Source organism: Dipodomys ordii, unplaced genomic scaffold (assembly GCF_000151885.1).
Source record: "Dipodomys ordii isolate 6190 unplaced genomic scaffold, Dord_2.0 Scaffold78, whole genome shotgun sequence".
NCBI lineage: Eukaryota > Metazoa > Chordata > Mammalia > Rodentia > Heteromyidae > Dipodomys > Dipodomys ordii.
In genome coordinates, this window is record NW_012267294.1 from 1,342,139 (window position 1) to 1,366,368 (window position 24,230).

General features: G+C 37.6%; 1 protein-coding gene across 1 annotated transcript in view; it reads left to right on the forward strand.

Annotated features, from left to right (window-relative positions):
* Cttnbp2nl (CTTNBP2 N-terminal like) overlaps positions 1-24,230 on the forward strand; it is a 50,861-nt gene that overhangs the window by 11,327 nt on the left and 15,304 nt on the right. Inside the window, exons 2-3 of the mRNA XM_013024757.1 lie at positions 3,613-3,733; positions 7,827-7,934. Of these exons, the coding sequence (XP_012880211.1) occupies positions 7,836-7,934 (99 nt within the window). The 5' untranslated portion in view covers positions 3,613-3,733; positions 7,827-7,835. The remainder of the gene's footprint in view (positions 1-3,612; positions 3,734-7,826; positions 7,935-24,230) is intronic.

The window sequence follows — 24,230 nt, forward strand, 5'->3', positions numbered from 1 at the left end:
TTCTCTCTTTCATGTTTTATGTCACCTACAACCTGGGAAAAAAGAACCCTCACCTTTAGTTCCACACAAAATTATACTCACGCCCAGATACTAGACAAACAGTTGACTTGTACTCCACCCTGCCCTGCCCTATTGCTTACATGGCTTTAGAAGTTGTTTGGGGTGTTTCTTTTTCTGCCACCCAGTTTCATGGTAAAAAGGCAATGATAGCTGTTACCCTATAGAGTTAATTCAACATTCCAGGACTGGGAAGGTGGCTCAGTAATAGAGCACTTGCCTTACATGCCTGAGGCCCTGGGTTCGATTCCTCAGCACCACATAAGAAAAAAGAAAAAAGCCGGAAGTGGCGCTGTGGCTCAAGTGGTAGAGGGCTAGCCTTGAGCTGAGGAGCTCAGGGACAGCACCCAAGCCTAGAGTTCAGTCCCCATGACTGGACCAAAAAAAAAAAAAATATTCCAAAGCAGAAGTTCTTCTTTAAAAAGGAAGAATAGTTAGAACTAGAATGAATGGAGCTTGGGTATTTTCCAGAGGGAAAAAGGCCAAAATAAAAAGACCCAGAGTCCTGCCAGGCACTGAGATTACAAACTCCTTCATGTAATCTTAGCCACTCAGGAGGCTGAAATATGAGGATTGTGGATCAAAGCCAGCCCTGGCAGGAAAATCTATTGAGATTCTTATCTCCAATTGACCACCAGAAAGCTGCAAGTGGAACTTGTAGTTCAAGCCCTAGTAGTACTGCCTTTTTTTTTAAAGCAGAGCCTAAAAAACAGCAGCATTTCCTAGAAAAAAATAGCACTGCAGTTAAGAAGGATATGTTTGCCCATGAGCACACATTTTTCTTTTCACATGTGCATGTAACTCTTCTGATTGTTGTCCTGGACATTGGCCCTAACTTGGTGGGATTGTAGCCTATGAGTAGACAAAATGGTATGCTGAGCAATGCCCATTTAAAATCATATATTAACATAAAAATGTTTCACATAATGGGTTTTTTCTCAGGTTTTGAAATATGTCTAACTTCTTATTTGTACATATTTATATGTGTGTGTGTGTGTGTGTTTTGTCGGTCGTGGGGCCTGAACTCTGGGCCTAGGCCCTGTCCCCCAGCTTAAGGTTAGTGCTCTACCATTTGAGCCGCAGCGCCACTTCCGGCTTTTTCTGCTGGTGCTGAGGAATCGAACCCAGGGCCTCAGGCATGCAAAGCAAGCACTCTACCACTGAGCCACCTTCCCAGCCCCCATATATATTTTTTAATTTAAAAAACTTTAAAACTTAATATAGCTACAGCTGGCCATACCAGAGAGTATGATAATGTATCCAGACAACTTGTCTACAAGTTTTTTTTTTAATCTTAAATTTATAGACTATGGAATTCCTCAGACAGAAATATCTGTTTGTAAACTCTTAAAGAAAGTTGCATGTTAGAGAGACTCTAATGGAAAGAGTTGCACATCTGGCTAAAATGAACTTGTCTTTCAAAGTCATGTAATGAATGATGACAATGACAAGTTAACATCTCATTTAGAAATAAATGGAGAATGAGTCTTTACCATGCGACATGCCAAAAATCTTACAGTCATTTCTAATAATGACTTGGGTTAAAAACAGTCTTTTCCTGAGAATTCTGGGCCACATAATTCTGCCTTATGTAGGAATTGCTGGAATAGTTCATTCAGTGGTTTATCTTTATGTTATACAACAAGTATGCAAACCCACCCTTTCCTAAATTAAGAGATGGATAGTTTTTTTTCTCCTTTTTTTTTTTAACACAGCATTCCTTTTTTCCTTCTTTTTCTTTTTCTTTTGCCAGTCTTGGGGCTTGAACTTGGGGCCGGGGCACTGTCCCTGAGCTTCTTTATACTCAAGGCTAGTGCTCTACCACTTGAGCCACAGCACAATTTCTGGCTTTTTCTGAGTAGTTTGTTAGAATAAGAGTCTCATGAACGTTCCTGCCCTTGCTGGCTTTGAACCACTATCTCAGAGCTTAGCCTCCTGAGTAGCTAGGATTACAGGCATGAGCCATCAGCTGCCAGCTAACACAGGGTTTCATTATGTAGCACAGACTGGCTTGGAATTTCAGATCTTCCTGTTTTCGCTTCCTTGTAATGGTATTACAGACATGAACCACCATTCTCACTCTTTTCTTGCCCATTTCTGGAGGTTGAACCCAAGGTCTTGCATGAGCTATATTACCCAGCTCCACTTTTTAAAAAATTTCTTGAATTTAATTAACTGCTAGGAAAACATTAAAGGTTTATATATAATTCAATACTTACTATTTGGATCTAACCAGGGGAAGAAGCAGCTGGAGATACCTAGTTAGACTTACAAAGTAAAATTGGTCACAAGTTGATTTGTGATTATCAAGAACTAAGCAACTCATGGCAGTGATGGGAAGGAGGGAACGAGTGGGAAAAAGGGAACAGCTGATGCTATGCAAAAGGAAAGAAATGTACATACTACCCAGTGTGGAAGAAATAACTGTATTGCCAAAGCTCATAGAACTCAGAAACTTTATAGACCATGATAGACAATTTGCCCCATGAAAGTAAGCATGTGTTCGTGACTTTAAACATCACTATCCCACAATACTGTGAAATTTGTGAAACTATGTAATCACTTAATCACAATAAATAATTTGCAAAAAAAAGTAAGGAAATAACAGTTTTCCTTACACAAATTTGACAGGTTGAACAATTATAATTGGTATTTTTCTGTCTGAATGCATTGTGGGTAGTATGCTTAAGTCATGGTGTCTTAAGCAGATAGGGTTTTTTTTTTGTTTGTCTTGTTTTTTGTCAATTCAGGAAAGAAAGTCCTATAGTGACATTCAGAAGTTAGTCTTCGAAATTACATTAGATGATGTAACGTAAAAAAGATGTCATCACTTGGGAAGCTGAGTCAGGAGAATCAGGTGCTTGAGGTTGCCCCAGGATACACAGCAAGACCCTGTCTCAAAAAAAGTTTGTAGCCAGGTGTTGGTGGTACATGCCTGTAATTCTAGCTACTCTGGAGCTGAAATTTGAGGATTATGGTCTGTGAGACTCATCTCCCATTAACCACCAGAAATCTGGAAGTGGCACTGTGGCTCAAGTAGTAGAGTGCCCACTAGCCTTGAGCAAAAGAACTCCAGGCCCTGAGTTCAAAACCCCTTACCTTTTCTAATTATTGTTGCAGAACAGAGGTCAGATTTCAGATTGTTTTGCTTGTTTGTTTGTGCCGGTTTTTGGGCTTGAACTCAGAACCTGGATGCTGCCTGTTAGCTTCTTTGCTCAAGGCTAGCACTCTAGCACTTGAGCCATAGCTCCACTTCTAACTTTTTGCCGGTTAATTGGAGATAAGCCTCATGGATTTTTCCTAAGATGGCTTCAAACCACAAGCTGCAGATCTATGTTGGCCTCCTAAGTAGCCAGGATTACAGGAGTGAACCACCAGCACTAGCTTTGTATTTTTTACTACTTATTTTGCTTCAACGTAAAGAACTGGCTTTTTTTCTTGTCAGTAACAACCACTGTCTATCAGGCTTTATCCACTACAGCAATTGACATTAATGAGATTTACCAGGTTGTATGGTGTGGTCACATGGACATTAAATTTGTTTTTCTTTTGCAGCATTGAACACTTTCTCACCATGTTAATGGCATTTTGAACACATCTGTCCATTTTCCCAAATTTTGACTGAAGAGATTTGAAGAGTTTATACTTGAGAATTAAAGTGTGATTCAGCTATCAGGTTAGTGTCACCCCTACCCATAAAAATATCATTGCCACCCTAAACTGTAATGGCATTTCACTTTATATATCAGATAAAAGTTAATTATAATGTCCTGTATTTGAAGATTAGACTCAAATGTATAGCAAAGAGTTGCTAAATTTTAATATTTATAAAGTTACTAGAATATGGCTTTTGAGGTAGATAGCAATAACTCCCACACCCCTTTTTTGTGCCTGTCCTGGGGCTTGAACTCAGGGTGTAGGCACTATTCTTGACCTTTTTTTTTTTTCTGTTTGATTGGTTGTGGGACTTGAACTCAGGGCCTGGGTGCTGTCCTTAAGCCTCTGTGCTCAAGGCTAGCACTATACCATTTGAGCCATAGTGCCACTAACAGTTTTCGAATGGTTAATTGGAGATAAGAGTCTCATGAGGACTTTTCTGCCAGGAGTAGCTTCAAACTTCGATCCTTAGATCTCAACCTTCTGAATGGCTAGGTGTAAGCCACCAGTGTCTGGCTGTCCTTGAGCTTTTGTGCTCCAGGCTAGCACTAGACTACTTGAGCCACAGCTTCACTTCTGTCCTTTTTGAGGTTAACTGGAGATAGCAGACTCACAGACTTTACTACCCAGGATGGCTTCAAACCTTGATTCTCAGATCTCAGTCTCCTAAGTAGTTAGGATGATAGCAGTGAGCCACCAGTACTCAGCTCCTTTTTTTTCTCTTGAGTATTTGTGTTATACTCACTTAATTTAAACACAAATCTAAATGAGTTGCTATGGATTACATTCCAGATATTAAAAATGTGTGTTTGGGCTTAACTTCCATATCCTGCATGTGGAACAGAGATATGAATGTTTCTTTCATTTTCTATTTCTTTTTACTAACTCTGGTATACTAAAATAATCCCCTGTTTAAATGTCAGAAACAAAATAAGAAATGTGCAGAAATGACTTGCGCATAAAAATATAACAAGTAAATATTTTCTTTATATCATTAACATAGAACAGTTTCAGAATTTTTTCTTTTCTGGTCTGAGCTGTGGCTCTGAAGATTTTATCAACGTTTATGAAGCTGTGTATTATCATAATAGATCAAAGTCTTTGATCTAGTCACAATCTGATTTAGCTCTCTCTCTCTATATTTAGCTTTCTCTATATTTAGCTCGTGTATGTGTGTTTGTGTGTGTTGTGTGTTGCTGGGGATCAAATCCAGGGCTTTCTCATGTAGGCAAGCCCCCACTGAGCTACTCCCTATTCCTTATATTTGATTATACTCTCTAACAAATGCTTATTACTTAGAAGCTTAGGATAAAACTAAGGTCTTTGGAGATTATTTAACTTGTTTTATTCTTTATACTAAGAATCCCAGAGTAATAGGCAAATTTCTTTCTCAAAGCCATATAGCTAGCTGTTCGGTGTGTCAACCAAAGCTAGACCAAAACCTTACGCTTCCTTTACCCCACGTAAAACATAATTAACTTACTTCTGTAAGCCACAAGTGTGGATCTCTAAATGAGAATGTTTACTGACTAGAAAGTTATTGAATAAAAGAGCCCAATATGTAGAACACTGTCATTTTTTTAGCTGTACTCCTACCTTCCTACCTGGGTGCCTATATGGCCAGTTGGTTTACTCTGTGAAGTTAGAATTATGGAATACTTGCCTATTATTCTTCCTTACATCATGAGTATGGGAAGGAAGAGCCTTGTAATCTCACTCTGAGGAAGGTACAAACACCAATCTATTTAGGAGGGATTCGTCTAATAAATCAATGTGACTTTTAAATTCCTTTAAATACCATTCCTCACTGCAGAACAACATTCCTTTCTTCCTGTGTGGTTGGTTCTCAACTACACAAGGACAGCTGAAGTTATTTCTAAAATCATTGATTTTGGCTGCTACCAATTTTGATGCCTTTCTTTAAATTCTTAAACTATTTTTTAGATGTTATCAGCAAGATGGTAAGGGCTTTACATTGATTAACTCAATCTTCACAGAATCTGTACAGGTTAGATATCATTGTCTCCTCAACACGTGAGAAAACTGAAAATCAGGAGTTAGTTCTTGAAATGGCACTGGATTTCCAGCTGGGTGCTGATGGTTCATGCTTCTAGCTACTCAGGAGGCTGAGATTTGAGGGGGGTCACAGTTCAAAGCCAGCCCAGGCAGAAAAGCCTGTGAGATTCTTGTCTCCAATAAACTACTCAGAAAAAGCTGGAAGTAGTACTATAGCTCAAGTGATAAAGCCCTAACTTAAGCAAGAGAAGCTTGGGGACAGTGTCCAAGCCCTGAGTTTAAGCCCTAGGACTGGCCAAAAAAAAAAAAAAAAATCCAAATCCATCTTCCCTAATATGGCTGCAGAAAGTAAGTCACTGTTGAATATATCCCTAATTCTAAAGTGAGACTCAGTAGTTGCTAGAATTTACCAGCTAGAAAGTAAACAGAACTGAGGTTACACTGACAGTATTTCACTGTGTGGTAAGAGATTTGTACAGTGTGTACCTGGAGCACATTAATCACACACTGAAGTGTACCTTGTTACACATCTTCAAAGACAGGATCAGTAACTCACGTGTGTGCCCCTTCAAATTTATTAAGAGTAAAGAATTACTGGAGGGTATCTGAACCATTCATGTTGTGATTCACATTGAAGAAAACTATGAGAGTGACAATAATAAAAAGCAAGAGAGGGAAAATAGTGTTTTCTCTCCTTTACAAAATGCAATCTACCATACAGACTGATCAGAAGATCTTTTAAGGATTATTTAACAGACTAGCCTCTCTAGCTGAGTATTTTGTTAGAAATTAATCTTGTCATGTAGTTTGCCATTTAACTTATTTCAAGAGCTGCAGTTGTCATAGAAATGTGAAGTTAAGTCAATTCAGTTTGTAGTAGCCTAGCTAATTAATATACTGAAAATCATTTAAGAGCATAGTTGAGCCAAGTGCCCCTGGCTTATGCCTGTAATGCTAGCTACTCAATAAGCTGAGATCTGAGGATCTGAGGTTTGAAGCTAGCCCAGCAGGAAAGTCATCAAGATTCTTCAAGTAACTAGCAAAAAGCTGTAAGTAGAGCTGTGGCTCAGTGATAAAGTAACACCCTTGTGTGAAAAAGCTAAGGAAAAATGCCCTCGTCACCCTGAGTTCAAGCCCTAACACTGGCAACACACACACACACACACACACACACACACACACACACACACTGTTAAATTTACTATATGAAATAAGAAAGGGTTAGAGGTGTGGCGCGCACACACACACACACACACAAATAAGAAAGGGTTAGAGGTGTGGCACGCGCGCGCGCGCACACACACACACACACACACACACACACACCCTGTTAAATTTACTATATGAAATAAGAAAGGGTTAGAGGTGTGGCACACACACACACACACACACACACACAAATAAGAAAGGGTTAGAGGTGTGGCGCGCACACACACACACACACACACACACACACACACCCTGTTAAATTTACTATATGAAATAAGAAAGGGTTAGAGGTGTGGCTCAGTTATTAGAGAACATGCCAATGAGCAAAAGTATCAGTTACAGAGTTTGAAGCCTAGTCTTGGACCAAAACATTAAAAAAAAAAAAAGTATGTGTGTGTATACTCTGTTATAGTTCTCTGAAAGACAGTAGAAGAAAAAAATCTCCACTATATTCCATCAACTATTATCTTTGTTAAAGTTTCATTCCAATTAATTGGTACCAAAATGTTTTTAGTTTTAGAATTGGATTACCTATAGGCTATTTGAAACTGGGAAATCTTTTATGTGCTAGTAATGTTTTAGTGAAAAGTAATTCTTAGTATTTCTTAGTTACTAATTACTTCAAAAACCTGGATTGCTTATAAATATGCCTTCAAGAAAAATGATGAAAGAAAATTGATCTTTGCTAATTATTTTGGAGCTGGAGTCTAGTGAACTTTTTTGAACCAGGATTCTCCAGATATCAGCTTTCTGAGTAGATAGGATTAGAGGCGTGAGCCACTGTCATCCAGCATAACATTTCATACTGTAATTGTTGGTCTTCTCTTCCTTAGTTAACACATTAACTGTGTCTTCTAGAGATTGATTGTTAACCATTTTTGTTTTAGACTTTGAAGATGAATCTGGAAAAACTAAGCAAGCCTGAACTCCTGACACTCTTCAGCATTCTTGAAGGAGAGCTTGAAGCCAGGGATCTTGTTATAGAAGCTTTAAAGGTATGTTAAAAGAAGAAAAGAGAGTAATCACCATGTCTTGAAAATTATGTCAGTGGTTATGGCTGTAGTCCTTGCTGAAGCTGAAGAAGGATATACTGATACTTGCTACATATGGTGGTGAGATTTTTAGGACCCTGGTGAAGCCCTTCAGCCCTCAAAATTGTTGCCTTAGTCTCTACTGGGTTCTAGACTTTGAACTAGATTCCTTTTGTTTAGTGTGCCTCAGCACACTTTCTGACCTCTTTGAGAACTTATTGAGACCTACTTCCTGAAACATATACATACATCCATGGGCTCAAATTCAAGATTTAATATCTTTTTTGTTTGTTTTTTTCGTCGGTCATAGGTCCTGAACTCTGGGCATAGGTGCTGTCCCTCAGCTCTTCAGCTCAAGGCTAACGCTCTACCACTTGAGCCACAGTACCACTTCCAGCTTTTTCTGCTTATGTGGTGCTGAGAAATCTAACCCAGGGCCTCATGCATGCAAGGCAAGCACTCCCACCACTGAGCCACCTTCCCAGCCCCAAGATTTAATATCTTATATCAGGATAGAAGATCAAAGATCCCATGAAAACATTTGTGAGTTCCCTGCAACCCAGATTAATAATTTGTCTTTTAAATATTTGATATCTATTAAAATGAAAGGAACAGGAGAGGTTAGATATTAATGAGGGCAGGAGATATATGAAAACTCAGTATTATAAGGTCTAAGAAAAGTACAGGGGATATAATTCCTTTGAAATGTTGTGAGTTCTTAATACTTTCAAAGTATAAAGAGTACAGAAAGTTCAAAACCTTCTGCTTTGAGAGCATATTTAGATAGGACAAGAAAAGATCATACTGGTGTCTGTGAGTAGAAGAGAGATGAAGATTCATACTGATGTCTGAGTAGAAAGGAGATGATACTCCCAAAAGGCAAGTGGAAATAGGTAAAGAAAGGAAAATTGGAGCAAAATGAACAGTTCCCCCTGCAAACTGCAATTGAGTAAAGTTCTAAGATTTTTCTGAAAGAAGTTATGTTGACATACAAAAAGTATAGGAAGTATTCTACCGTACTTACTCTAGATCTTTATTGAATAAAAGGAACATTTGTGTTAATGTTTCATATGAGTTCTTATTAAACTGCTTTGTTGAAGTTTTATTTTCTTTCTTTCTTCTCCTTGTCCCTCCCTCCCTCTCTCCCTCCCTCCCTCCCTTTCTTCCTTCTTTCCTTCCTTCCTGTGTGTAGTGCTGGGGAATCAAACTCAGGGCCTTAGGCATGCTAGGCAATTGCTCTCCTACTGAGCTATATCCCCAGCTCTGGAAGTTTTGGTTTGGGTGGTATATGAGTTTGAATTTAGAGCCTTATATTTGTGACACCAGTGTGCTCTGCCACTTGAGCCATGCCCCTTTCTTGCTTTTTAGTTATTTCTCAGAAGCTTGTGCTTTTTTGTCCAGTCTAACTTAGACTGCAATCCTTTTACCTACACTTCCCCACATAGTTGAGCTTCCAGGGTTGTGCTACCACATAGTCACATCCAGCTTTCTTTATTGAGATAGGAGGGTATTGCAAACTCTTTGTTTGGGCTGTCCTCAAACCACAATTCTCTCAACAAAAGTAATCTTTCCATTGTCATGGAAAATTCAAGAATCTGTGATTCCCTAAGCAGACAGCAGTCAATTCAGTAGAGTACATAGAAAAAGCAAGATGGTATTATCTTTTCTCTAGTGTTTTCTCTTTTTATTACTTTAATCCATTGATTTATGTGTGCGTCTTTAGTTCTTTAGTCTTTCTTTTTTCTTGGTGGTTTCAAGTACATCCTTCATCAAGATCCTCCTTCATCCTTCATCAGCCTCCTGAGTACTAGGATTACAGGAATGCACCATTTTCTTAGTCTTCTTTTATGTAGTGTTTTCTTGAGTTATTCTGAGGTTATAATTGTGATGAGAAAACCTAAGTAAAATCTAAACCTGTTATTTATTTATTTATTTTTTGTTGGTCGTGGGGTTTGAGCTCTGGGCTTGGGTGCTGTCCCTGCACTCTTCAGCTTAAGGTGAGCGCTCTACCGCTTGAGCCACAGCGCCACTTCCAGTTTTCTGGTGGTTAATTGGAGATAGGAGTCTCAAGGACTTTACTGCCCAGGCTGGCTTTGAACCATGTTCCTCAGATCTCAGCCTCCTGAGTAGCTAGGATTACAGGTATGAGCCATTGGCACCCAGCTTAAGCCTGTTATTTCTATAACTATTACATTTAGAATGATATTAATTCATTTCTTTTAAGACTCACCAAAAGACTAACAGTACTAATTAGGTATGTCTGAGTGTAATTAATTATTGAAACCAGTACTTTTTCGTTTTGTGTTGTAACTCTGTAATACATGATGAGTAATTTCCAGTGGTTTTAGTTCTCCATAATGCTTGAGGCAGTTGTCTTCTGGTGTGGGGATAAAGTCTGTTTCATACTAGTTTTCCTAGGCATTCCAGGGTAATTTATAGCTTTGACATATTTATAGTCAAACATTGCCTAGTTTTTGCCTGTCATGCTATAAAGCACAGCTATGTGAACCTGGTCAAGTTATTCAGTCTATTTCCAGCAAAGCTTGCTTGTATGAAAATATGTTGTTTTCAGCTAATTAGGGAGAACTTGACATTGTCTATCAGATTTAAATATGTGTATATCTTAGAAGTAAGTCTACTTCTATAAATGTGTACTACGTATGTTCTTAGGCCTATGTAATAAACATAAGAATAGGGGTATTTAGCATTATTCATAGAAACAAACTTCTAGAAACCACTTTAGTAACTATTAGTAGGATTATAGTCAAGTAAATTTTGATATGATCACAATCACATAATACCATGGGAACTATTAAAGACAATAAGAGACCTTTATGTAATGTGTATTGAAAAGGGGTATTGAAAAAATGATTAAGTGGTAACTGGTGGGTCCAGAAATACATCTCACAACTCTTCTTCCATCTCCTTAGCTTGGGTCTCAAGATGGTAGGGGCTCTTGGGATGGTCTGCCATAAGAACAGCATGAAGTTAGTGAGAGGGAACTGTTGGGTTTTCTAGAATAAAACAGAGAAATAGGAAAGGCTGTTCATTTATAAGTCATTTATAACTTGGGTATTTATTTTTAAAAAAAGGAAGCTTTATTCTTAAGATTTTATATATATTTATTTTGCAAAAACCAGTGAATCTGAGCTGAGAAGATGGCTCAATGGTGGAGTGCTTGCCTCGAATGCATGAGGCCCTGGGTTCAATTCCTCAGCACCACACAAACTGAAAATGCCAGAGTGGTGAAGTGTTAGCCTTGAGCTGAAGAGCTGAGGGACAGCACCCAGGCCCAGAGTTCAAGCTCCATGACCGACAAAAAATACAACAACACAGGGCTGGGAAGGTGGCTCAGTGGTAGAGCGCTTGCCTTGCATGCTTGAGGCCCTGGGTTCGATTCCTCAGTACCACATAAGCAAAAAAGAAAAAAGCCGGAAGTGGTGCTGTGGCTCAAGTGGTAGAGCGCTAGCCTTGAGCTGAAGAGCTGAGGGACAGTGCCCAGGCCCAGAGTTCAGGCCCGACGACCGGACCCAAAAACACACACACACACACACACACACACACAGTGAACTTCTTCTAGCTTTTAAAAATGGTTCCAAAAGAGAATGATGGTAAATAATATTTAAAAACACATTATGTTTTTATAGCTCTTTGCTATATTTTGTCATGTGTCATTCATATAATTTATGATATTTAGGGTTTCCACAGTTAGGGCACCAGAAGAAGAAAACAGATTTCTCATTTCAGCTGGCATTTTCCTGGGGACTTTGTTTTTTATGTATGTGTGGTTTTTTGTTTTTTACTGAGAGGGAGAATTCAGCCTGTAAATTGGGACTTATTTAGAGAGCACAATTCTTCAGCAGTTGAGAAGAGCTTCAGAAAAGATTACAGTGCTGAGGAATTTCATTATAGATCTATTCCGCCTGAAACTAAAACAAATATAAAAGGGAAACAGCTTATTCCTGTTATTTTGACTTCCTCTTATTGTGTCTCCCTGAATGTGTTAGCCTTGTGATTAGGATTAATCAGAGGTTATTTCTAGTTGGCCTTTTAAAGAGGAAAATAAAGAAAGCAAAGGAAGACATAAAAGGTTTAGTCTAAACTAAAACCTGAGATCTTTTATATTTACCATGTTAGTTTAGCTACTCGTAGGAATGACTTGGAGATAGTAGGAAACTATCTTGTATGTTTGCAGGGACTCTTTAACGAAAGTTGTTACTGGAAATTTTATTATATTAAAAATTGTATCCTATTTAGAAAAACATAGAAGTATATCTCTTCTGTCAAACTATTTTCATATTTTAAAGAATGTTTATTGAACCATTGTTGAATACAATATAGGAAACTATAAACAACCTGTATGTCCATCAGTAAGTCTGGCTACATAAGCTGGCATATTATGTATTTTCTTCCCCTAGTACTAGGGATTGAACCCAGGGCCTCACATTTGCTAGGCAGTACTCAAGTACTCTACAACTTGAGTTACTGTCCTAACCCTGCAATTTTTTTCATGATGAAAAATAATTTTATGACTTAGATCTCTAAGACAGAAATGGTAAACTTGCAAAAGAGTTTTGCAGATTACATAATAATATATTATTAGATTTTATACCTGACGATATACATATATATTATATATACATGTATATATATGTATATATACATATATATGTATATGATTTGAAATGTTCTGGGAGTATAATATACTCATCATAATGAAAGCTAAAAGGGGAAGAAGGATAAACTGGGTTTGGTTATGAAGGACCTTATATAGGCTAAAATTTTAATGAGAAGATACTCATTTAAATTCTTATGTAAATTTTAAAATTACACTTATATGGTACCAGTGGCTTACACCTGTAATACCTACCTACTCAGGAGGCTGAGATCTGAGTATCATGGTTGGAAGCCAGCCTTGGAACAAAATCTATGAGACCTATCATCTCCAAAAAGCCAGAAGTGGAGCTATGGCTCAAGTGGTAGAACACTAGCTCAAGGACTGCACCTAGATCCTGAGTTCAAGCCCCAGGCCCGGCACGTGTGCATGCGCACAAGCACACAAACACACACACACACACACACACAAGAAATTGAGAAAGAAGTTGGTGGAAATGCCTTATTTTTAGATAATTTATACTATTCACATAAATCTGTATCATTTAAAAATATAGTTAAGGGGCTCGGAAGGTGGCTCAGTGGTAGAGCACTTGCCTTGCATGCATGAGGCCCTGGGTTCAATTCCTCAGCACCACATACGCAAAAAGAAAAAAGCCGGAAGTGGCGCTATGGCTCAAGTGGTAGAGCGGTAGCCTTGAGCTGAAGAGCTGAGGAACAGCGCCCAGGCCCAGAGTTCAGGCCCCACGACTGGACCCCCCCCAAAAACAAAACAAAAAAAAAACTTTAAAAAATATATATATAGTTAAGGAAGTAAACACATCATAGCATGCCAAGGGAAAACATGAGCTTTTTCCTTCCATACCCCAGAGTTTCCCTCAAAAGAACAACAAATAAATTTTTCATTACTTTTCAAATTCTGCTTTTGTACAGGGGAACTAAAGATATTAATCCAAAGCAAATATTTTTCCATGGGTTATATACTCTAAAACTGTGGACATATGTTTGAATGATTACATAATTAAAATTTCATGAAATTTTGTTTTAGTAAGAGACAACAGTTTCATGGTAGTTCATAATATCTCATTGCTTAATAACACCACAAAAAAACATTTTCTGCCCAGAGAAATAGAAATAGACTCTGGTGGTGGGTATTTGCAGAAGGGTTGGACTTACAAGAAGGGTAGAGATTGAATGGGATGGAAATAGACGATTCGCAGCTATGAAAATAGAATGAAACTTCTTGAAATGGTTTGGGGAAGGGAGGAAAGGGGCCAGGAAAGTGATAGCAAGGTGAGATCGATTGGAATATGTTGTAAATGTGTGGAAGGGTAACAATCAGAAAAGTAAGTAAAATTCCACCTCTGTATATCTAATGTAAGCTAATTGAATGCAGCAAAGAGGAAGAAAAGCCAGCGTAGGGGACATGGAATTTACAAATTGTCTTTGCATCATAGTATATGAACTGCAAATTGTTTGTTTCCTGTTAATAAGTAGAAAGAGATGGAGTGGGCTACTTTGTACCTCAGCAATCAGCCATTCAGTGAGTTCTAAAATGTATGTTACTTAAGAAAGTTTAAATCTAATCCATGCTATATGTTCAAGAAGACTGAATTAATTGGAACCAATGTGTATGTAATTGTGTTGTTATTAAGTTGTAAATGAATATGATTGTGTTGTGATTAAGTTGTTATTAAAATCTCCAGTCAGATTACTGATTGGAAATTTCAAGAGATTTCATTCACTTAATATGACATTCTTTTTTTCCTATAGAAACTATCCTGAATCGATGCTATTGTCTCTTCTGCAGACCCTACCCTAACCAGCCTTTTTCCTAACTGCATGAGTTACTCCTTGCCTTCTTTTAGTTCTTCATGTTATTCCCTTTATAACTTCTCAACTCAAAGCCAATCTCTTCATTCTGTTCTTTTAAAAAGATTGCTCCCAGCCTGGTGCTAGCAGCTCATGCCTGTAATCCTAGCTACTCAGGAGGCTGAGGATGGCTCCAGTTCCAGCACTCCAGTGCAGGCAGGAAAGTATATGAAATAATCAGCAAAAATCCAGAAGTGAAGCTATGGCTCAAGCTGTAGAGTGCTAGTCTTAAGCACAACAGCTCAGGAACAGCTGGGTGAGTCCCTGGGTTCAAGCCCCAGGACTGGCCCCTCCCCCCACTCCAAAAATAAGAAAGATTGCTCCAAATCCTGTCTTCATTGTGAGCCACCACATAAACTCTCCTTTCTTTACACTTAGGTATTTAAATATCATTTGTAGTCTGCTTCCAGTTTATTCCCAGCTCTCATTTCTGTTTTGCTTTTACTACTGTCGTATACAAATTTCACCTTCTAAAATTAAAAGTAACCTCTATTTATGTTTTTTTGTGATGCTGGGGAGTAAACCCAGGATGACAAATGATAGGCAAGTATTCTACCACTCAGCTGCATCCCAACCCCTAATGCTTCTTTTAACTAAATTACCTAGGCTTTCTTTAGATTTGATACTGTGGGCCCTCTTACTTTTTACACTCTTTCCTTATCGCGATCCCATACTTTTTCTTCTTCCACATATCTCTTACATTTGATGACTTCTGCAACTGCATAAGATGCTCTTTCCTGTGATTGTTACGGTATGCTGCTCTACTGTCTCTTAGTACATTGTATATTAAGGTTTGGTTTTTTTTTGCCTTGTAGACATTTATTTATCTATATTTATTTTTGAGGTGGGGTATTACTGTGTGTAAGTTAGCCTGCTTTTGCCTCTGGAGTCCAGGGATTATAGGTTTGCACCACCAAGTCTAATCACTCTTTAGACTTCTAAGATTGTAAGAGTCAAAAGCCTTTAAATCTAGGCATTATGGCATGTGCTTTGTTAATGGTAGCACTTGGGAGATTTAGGCACAAGAATTTTAAGTTTGAAGTCAGCCTGGATTACATAGTGGTGGTCTGTCTCGCAAAAAAAAAAAAAAAGTCTCAACCAGTTAGTAGCTCATGCCTAATAATTCTAGCTACTCAGGAAGCTAAGATCTGAAGCTCCCTAGTTGAATCCAGGCTGGGCAGACCAATCTGAGAGATTCTCATTCCCACAAAGCCAGAACTAAAGGTATAGCTCAAGTGGTAGCTCACCAGCCATGAGTGAAAAAGCTGAGTGAAGCTGAGCACCAGTGGCTCACTCTATAATCCTAGCTTCTCAGGGTTGTTGTTCAAGCCAGCCTGGACAGGAAAGTCCATGATACTCTTAACTCCAGAAGCCAGAAGTAGAGCTGTTGCTCAAGTGATAAAGTGCTATCCTTCAGGAAAAAGGTTCATGCATGGACAGTGCCCAAATCCTGAGTTCAAACCCCAAGACTGTCACAAAAAAAAGCTGATGAGAGTTCGGGCCCTGAGTTAAGTCCCAGTGCTGTACTTACAGTTAAGCACCAGAAGAAAACAAAAGAATTATCTGGAGATGAAGAGGTAGCTCAGTCATACGAATACCTGCCTAGTAAGAAGGTAGCCCTGGATGATTTGATCCAGCCCAGCAAAAAATAAAATAACAGCTCCCTCTGCCTCTAGTCACCAATCCCATCTACCTCTTAGTAGGACAAGCAATTGTTTTCATACTTTTTTATTTTATGGTAAACTGTATTACTTGGTGTGTATGAATTTGTACAAATGGAATGGTGTTATGCAGCTCATTCTCTGTCTTTGTTTTTCCATTTACTGTGCCCGTGAGGTCCATATTGCTTCTACTTCCTGGGTCATGCGCCATGATTTACATTTTATATCAACTTATATTGATCCTGTTATATGGCTTTGTATCTACACTTAGTATTTTTTAGTATAGCTAACACATGTACTGCATATGTTAGCATGGATGAATAATACAGGTCTCTCCTATACAACTAATATATGCTAATAAAAAGTGCTAAAAAATAAAATAAAACCTCCCCCCAAGACTTTCTTCTTAGTCCTATCTCATCTTAACATCTTCACTTTTCTCTGAGTGATCCCACTGATTGCATTTATTTTCCATATATCTAAATATTCCCCATATCTAATCAGATTTCAATACTTGTGAGTTCTAGCTATAGAATACTCTTTATATGTATTCACCCTCTCCTTTCTATATTGTGGCTTTAGTTTCTAATGGTTCCTTTGATTAGTCAGTGGATCTAGTTTCGTAATTACTACTATTCTGGTCTTATACACTATATACTTACACACTATACTTACAGTCTATCACTGGTATCAGTAAGAATTTATTCATTCAGATAAACATTACATTTTATAGAAATTTTTTTTAGAACTTTATGTCTAGTTCCTCACTTTCCCACTAAATATAAACTCCATGATACCTTCTCTTGTCCAGTTATGCATCCTAAGTATCTAGAACCTCATAAGTATTTTTAAAACATTTATCATATGAGAGAAGGTTTAGGATTTATAAGTTTACCTTGAATGTTTTCAGTCTCAAGTTTTAAGAGAAGTTTACATAGTAAGATAGTTTAATAACTTACTGTTGTTAATTCCCATTCAGTTATGTTATTTATATCTCAGTCTGAACTAAGGAACAATTTGTTCTTCAGACAGGAAATCATTGTTTTGTGTTTGAAATCATTTTTGTAATAAAGCATACAAATATCTGGGATATGTGCCTTTGTCCACACTGTTGAATTCATATAGAGAAAAAGCTTTTAATTCTTTCCAATTTTAATTTTCAATTGATACTTTATCTTAGTGTCCTTTCCTGTCAAGTGTCAGAGCACTAGCTGAGAAATCATCTGCTTTTCTTGACTAGTCACTTACGAGACAATACACACACACACACACACACACACACACACACACACACACACACACACACACACACACACACACACACACACACACACACACAGTCCTCCACCCCCTCAGTGCTGGAAATTGAACCTAGGTCTCACACATGCTAGACAAGCACTCTGTTCTATTATATTCTTTCAGCCCCACAGTAATTTTTTTATTAAGTATCATATTGATCTGCTTTCTTCTTCTGGCTGAATAGATATAAAATAGTGTTTCCCAGATTTTTCTTCTAAGGACCTGATGTGATTCAATGGAGATTGTCAGGCCCTGAGTTAAAGCCCCAGTATTAGCAACAACATAAAAAGGGAAGGAAGAAAAATCCTTGCACAATTTTGAGTCCTCATCTATCTTGAATGACTACATGTTGGAACTGATTGGCTACTTAACTCCATTTCTATAAGGTTTCAATGACAATAGAAATTGCTACCTTCCATCCTATAACTTGTGAAATGGCATCTGTTATTATAGATACTATGTTCTACCTCCTGTCATTAGCATGTACAATTATCCCCGTCCTTGGTTTTGTTTACCTACCCTGATAACTGTCACCATGGTCTGGCTTTCAAAGTATTAACTGGGTCCCATTTTCATTATTCTGCCCTTTTTCCTTCTCCTCCAATCTTGTTTTTATTACTTGACAAACTTGTAAATGTGAATACTTCCTACTTCTCAGTCAAGCTAAGGACTTTGTAAGAACTTTGGCTTGAGCAGCTTGCTTCTTAGCCTGTTTCCTTGAAGTATCAGTCTGAAAGAACCTGAATTCAGACAATTAAGACACATTCACAGTTACACCACTAAACTGCTCCTGCTGTAGAAGAAAAAGAGTGTGATTTATATCTTCTTTATTGAGCTTTTTTAGGGCTAGTGATTGAACCTAAAGCTTTCCTCAGCTACACCCCACTAATAAGCTCTTTTTAAATGCCTTAGTTTCTGTACTATCTGGTAATGCATAGTGAAAGAGTCTAAGCATATCTCTAATAAAGAAGTTTTTGAATTCATATAGTCAACATAGGTTAAGGATTATGCTATGGTCTGTGGGCTGAGTCTCACTATGTAATACTTCAGAGACAGCTTTGGGTTATGTACCTCTCCTTAACCCCCAGCTCTTGGTGTTTCCTGCAATTCATTAAATCACTGATAGTCCTGTTTATCTGCCAGGACCCACCCACTTCCAGAGTTAGCCTTTTCCTTCCTATTTCTTAAGATTGTAAGGAACTTTCTTCATCTTAGAAAGTTCTGATCAAGTACTTGGTGTTTCTTTAAATATGAATGGTATTTTTAAAACATTTAACCAAGTACAGGCTGCTTGTTCTTTGATGCTTTTAAACCTAGACATAAAATCTAGCTTTGTGATTAGGGGACTATATCTTACATAGTCAAATATGTATTCCCATATCATTACCCATGCCATTTATCAATCATACTACCCACCAAGAATTAAGTCTAAAATGAAAGCATTCAAAGTATGTCTACTCCTGAACCATCCATATGTCTAGAGAATGTTCCTAGACTTCTCCAGTGACATTTTAGTTGTCTAACTTCAGTAACTCAGAGACAGTATTATTGGAGGTTTTTGTTTTTTTTTTTTTAATTTTATTTTAATTTTTTTGCTGGTCATGGAACCTGAACTCTGGGCCTGGGCGCTGTCCCTCAGCTCTTCAGCTCAAGGCCAGTGCCTACCACTTGAGCCACAGCACCACTTCCAGCTTTTTCTGCTTATGTGGTGCTAAGGAATCGAACCCAGGGCCTCATGCATGCAAGGCAAGCACTCTACCACTGAGCCACCTTCCCAGCCCCTTGTTATTTTATATATTTGATGTTATACCAAACCTCTTCTGGCTTTATAAACTTTTATAATATTTATTATTTTAAAATAAAACAGTAATACCGATTATCACTTCCAATAGATTTTATATATTTGTTTAAATTGTTTCAAAGAAGGAGTCAGGCTTCTTGGATTCTGCATTTTCAAACTCTGTTGACAAAAACTTTACATTATTATTTGAGGGACACACCAACACACATGTGCCCACATACCTGTAATTGTATCATAGAAGGACAGTTCCTCAAAATAGTGTTCACCTTATAGAGTTCAGTACTCTGAAATATTCTGTTCCATTTCTATATTTGAGGCAGGAAAGGTATTCCCAGGGATTGAATATAGGGCTTTTTTTTGTTTGTTTTTTTAACATGCTACGAAGGCACTCTACCAATGACACCCATACCTTATCTCTTCTATTTCTTTTTCTTCTTTTTTCTGTTTGGTTTGGTTTGTTTCATTTGGTTTTCCCTCATTAGGTAGTTTAGACTAGCCTAATACTGTGATCCTATCTCAGTCTCCAGAAAGCTAGGGTACAGACATGAACCATCACACTGGCTTCTATTTTATTTTAAACTTCCAATTAAGACCTAATCAACTTAAATGTATTAGTACAAAGTTCTGGAGAATATATGCTATGTATTACTCATTCAACTAACATGTTCATTCATTTTATACCATTTATGTTTCTTCTCTATTAGCTTTGTGACTTTGGGAAAGTTGCATGTTACTGTCCAGTTTCTTCTGTAAAATGGAGGTAATAGTGACATCTCCTCAAGGGGAATTAGATTGTAAAAACTCAACACACTGCTTGGTCTATAATAAGCAAGTGAGTGTTCGCTTCCTGTTTTTCTCACCATTGTTAAAATTACTTCAGTGTTGTGGTTCAAGCCTATAATCCTAGCTATTGGGAGGCAGAGATTAGAGGATTGCAGTTGGAGCCCAGGCAAAAAAAGAGTTTGCAAGGCTCTATCTCAGCCAATGGCCCACTGGCACACACCTGTTATCCCTAGTGATTGGGGAAAATAAGAAAATCACAACCTAGGCATAAAGCAAGATTCTACCTTGAAAATAACCAATACACGAAGGGGTTGGAGGCATGACTTTAGTGGTAAGCACCTGCCTAGCAAGCATGAGGCCCTGAGTTCAATCTTCAGTACCTGATATAGTGCATATCACACTTTGATTTAAACTTCCTATTTCATTAAGCTATGTATTGCAACATAGCTTAATTTTAATTATGCAGCACATTTTTAAACTAGATATCGTTTAGAATAAAATGCATGGATCTTTGGCATTCAGTTCAATGAGTTTAGACAAATACATCCTTTAGCCCATACTCAGTCAAGACAGGAAGAACATGTCTATCACAACAGGAAGTCACCATATGCCTTCTTCTTGTCTTGTAAAACTTCATCTAACAGAATAGCACATTCTTTATTTTATTCTCTTGTTGATTGATAGTTTGATTATTTCCGCTGTGTTACTATCATGAATAAGGCTACTGTAGACAATTGGGTAAGTCTTTTTGTAGATGGTATATTTTAATTTCTCTTGGCTTAATTCTTAGAAGTAGAATTATAGCTAGTTCTTTTTTGTCTCTTTATGAAAAATTTCCAGATCAATTTCCAGAGTAGTTGTATCACTTTATTATTCTCATGAGTAACATGTGAATGTTCTACTTGTTCTTTATCTTTTCCAACATCTAGGATTCAGTCTATAATTTCAGCAATTCTCATGACTATCTCACTGTTTTGATTTGTACCTCCTTAATTACTAATGAGTTGGGTACTTCTTCATTTGCATTTTATCTTTGGGTCTATGATGATCTCCTTTTTTTGTGTGTGTGGTAGTTAATATATATTGACTTTCATTGGAAAAAGGATGAAGGGCTAGGGTTGAAGCTTAGTAATAGAATACTTGTCTAGCATCCATGAGGCCCTGGCTTCTATCACCAGCACTGCCAAAAAAAAGAGGCAGATAGAAATTAAGATTAGAACATGCTAAGTTGGAACAAATGTGCTGCTCTTAATGAGACCCATTGGTAATAGGAAGGTGATGTGCATGCAAAGGCAGGGTGCAATGGGAAATTTCAGTTAGGGTGTAGCACAGTTTGCTGAGCCTAAAACTGCCCTCAAAAGAGAAGCATTTTAAAAATTGTACTTTAAAATGCTTGATTACATTTAGAGTATTCTCTTTATCAGTTTTTGTTTTTTAATGTGGTTGAATTCCAAGACTTTTTCTTTGTAACCTCAAAAAAGATAATGTAGCCTCAGTCCAAAATGTATATGTAACTCATTTCAACCATATTCCTGAACTGAAGTAGGACAACAAAAAGGCAAAACACTCAACACATTTAATTTCAATTTCACTGGGACTTTGCACAAGACTTTTGGAAATGGGAATGTTGGAACAGCTTCATTTTGGTGTTTACACATATTCCTATTTCGACAAGCAGCCTGCTAGCTAGAAGTGCCACACTTTAGTTATTTGGATTAACATCATTTTTAGTCTTGAATTTTTAACACATTAGGCAAATAAATCATCTGTCCTTAAGTGATTGCTTTTATAGGTATCTGTGTTTTCAGATTGCCTCAGGAATTTTTGAAGTTCATTCTACTTCAAAATCAGTTAAAATACTTTTTAAATCATAAAAAAATGTTCTCTTTACTTTTATAGTAGATTTTATACTGTTTTCTAGGATTGGGGTGATAGCAAAGCACTGGCCTAGCATTCATGAAGCTCTGGGTTCCATCTCTGGCACTGTACACACACACACACACACACACACACATTATGCCATTTTCAAAAATTAAAATTTAGTTCAAAAGACCAAATCTTCTTTCAGCAATATGATCAAGCCTTTAAATCTAGTTTTCTTTCAACCAATGACAGAAATTCTGAACAAGAAAGAATGGTATACACATCTATAATCCCAGCTACTCAAGAGGAAGATCATAATACTAGGTCAACCCTGGGGCAAAAAGCCTACAGTTCCTAAGTGAAAATAAACAGGGCTAGAGATTAAGGAAGGGGAAAAGAGGGTATCAAAGGAAGGAGGAGAAGAATAGCAACATGGTAGAAGGGGCAACAGGGTCCACTGTGTGCATGTATAGAAATAGTAATGAAACACCCTTATATTACAAATATATACTGATTCAAAAATAAATGGGAGGGCTGGAAGGTGGTTCAGTGGTAGAGCACTTGCCTTGCATGCTCGAGGCCCTGGGTTTGATTCCTCAGGACCACATAAGAAAAAAGCCGGAAGTGGCACTGTGGCTCAAGTGGTAGAGTGCTAGCCTTGAGCTGAAGAGCTGAGGGACAGCACCCAGGCCCAGAGTTCAGGCCCCATGACTGGACCCCCAAAAAAATAAATAAATAAAAATAAATGGGAGCTGGAGGCATGGCTCAAGTGGTAGAGCATCTGCTTAGCAAAGACTAGGACTTAAACTCCTCTATCACCCAAAATAAAATATTTAAAACAAGGATGTCCATATAATAAATATTGTTATTTTTATACAAAAGAGTTTCTAGGGAGCTGTTTAGGTGATTTTTTGTTTTGTTCTTGAGATAGTATCTCTCTCTGTATATCTCTCTCTGTAGCCCAGGCTAGCTTCAAACTCATGATCCTCAGACTCCTGAGTGTTGGGACTACAAGCATGTGCTACTATGTTTATCTCAGACAGCTTTTTAATAGCTTATCAAGGACTCTAGAATGTGACTTTCTTGACAACAGATTCAGCTTGTATATAAAAATGATCCCTTTTAACATGCTTTTGACAGCATTAATAAAAATGAAGTCTGTGTCAAGGACTAAATGTGTTTGGCTTTTAACAGAAGTATCAATTTTTTGTGTTTTTGCTTTTTAAGGCTCATAGGGTTAACATTGCTGATTGCTTTCAAAAGTATAACTTCAGAATTGACTTATAAACATAAAAGATTCACCTAATAGAGTACTAGCCCAAGTCTTGAAAATAAAACCTTATGGTTGAATATAAACTCTTAATAAAGTGAGCCTTAAGTCTTCCCATGTAGGTTTGGTATCACTTTTCATATGAGTGATTGATAATCATTAAAGAGTGAAGAAGACTGTTTCCTTCCTTAAGATTGGAATATGCATTTGCCATGCACACTTTATATTGTGAAGGAGAAGATGAGAGAGTTGAAAGTCTTAGTAGATAGGTCTGGCTATACTTGAATTCGTGAGTCTCCTTCCTCTGCCTCTGACTGGCTATGTTTTTTTTAATAAGTTTTTTATTGTGAAAATAATGAGGGGTTACAATCACATGAGCAAGGTCATAAGTACATTTTTTTTTATCAAGCATTGTTGTGTCCTCCTTTGTCTTTCCCCTACCATCCCTTCCCTCCCATCTCCACAATTACATCCCCGCCCCGCCTAAATTGTAAGGTACGTTTTTCAGCATAGCATCTTGTACATTCCATTGTTACAATGGGTCAGCCTGTGTCCCTATTTAAACAATTTGTTTTTTCCCTTCCGCTCCCCAAATTATACCAACATCAAATACAGTGAAAACAGGAGTTATACTGTGGGGGAGGGACATACAAAACAACAACAAAAATCATGTGGTGCCTTATAAATATGTTAGAAACAATAGCAAGAAAGAAAAAAACCACTTGTGTCCTTATCTTGGGATTCATTTCCTTAACATCATCTTATCTGACCTGTTTTACTTGTCTCAGATATATACTAGTTATTGCAAATAAGGGAAACCATGGGACCTACATTCCTTTGGGCCTGGCTTACTTCACTTAATATAATTTTTTCCAGGTCTTTCTATTTCCTAATAAATGGGGTAATATACGCAAATCAATTAATATAATTCATCACATCAACAAGAGCAAGGATATGAACCACATGGTTATCTCAATAGATGCAGAAAAAGCATTTGACAAGATCCAACACCCCTTTATGATGAAGGCTCTAGAAAAATTAGGAATCCATGGAACATTCCTCAATACAATGAAGGCTGTATATGACAAACCTACAGC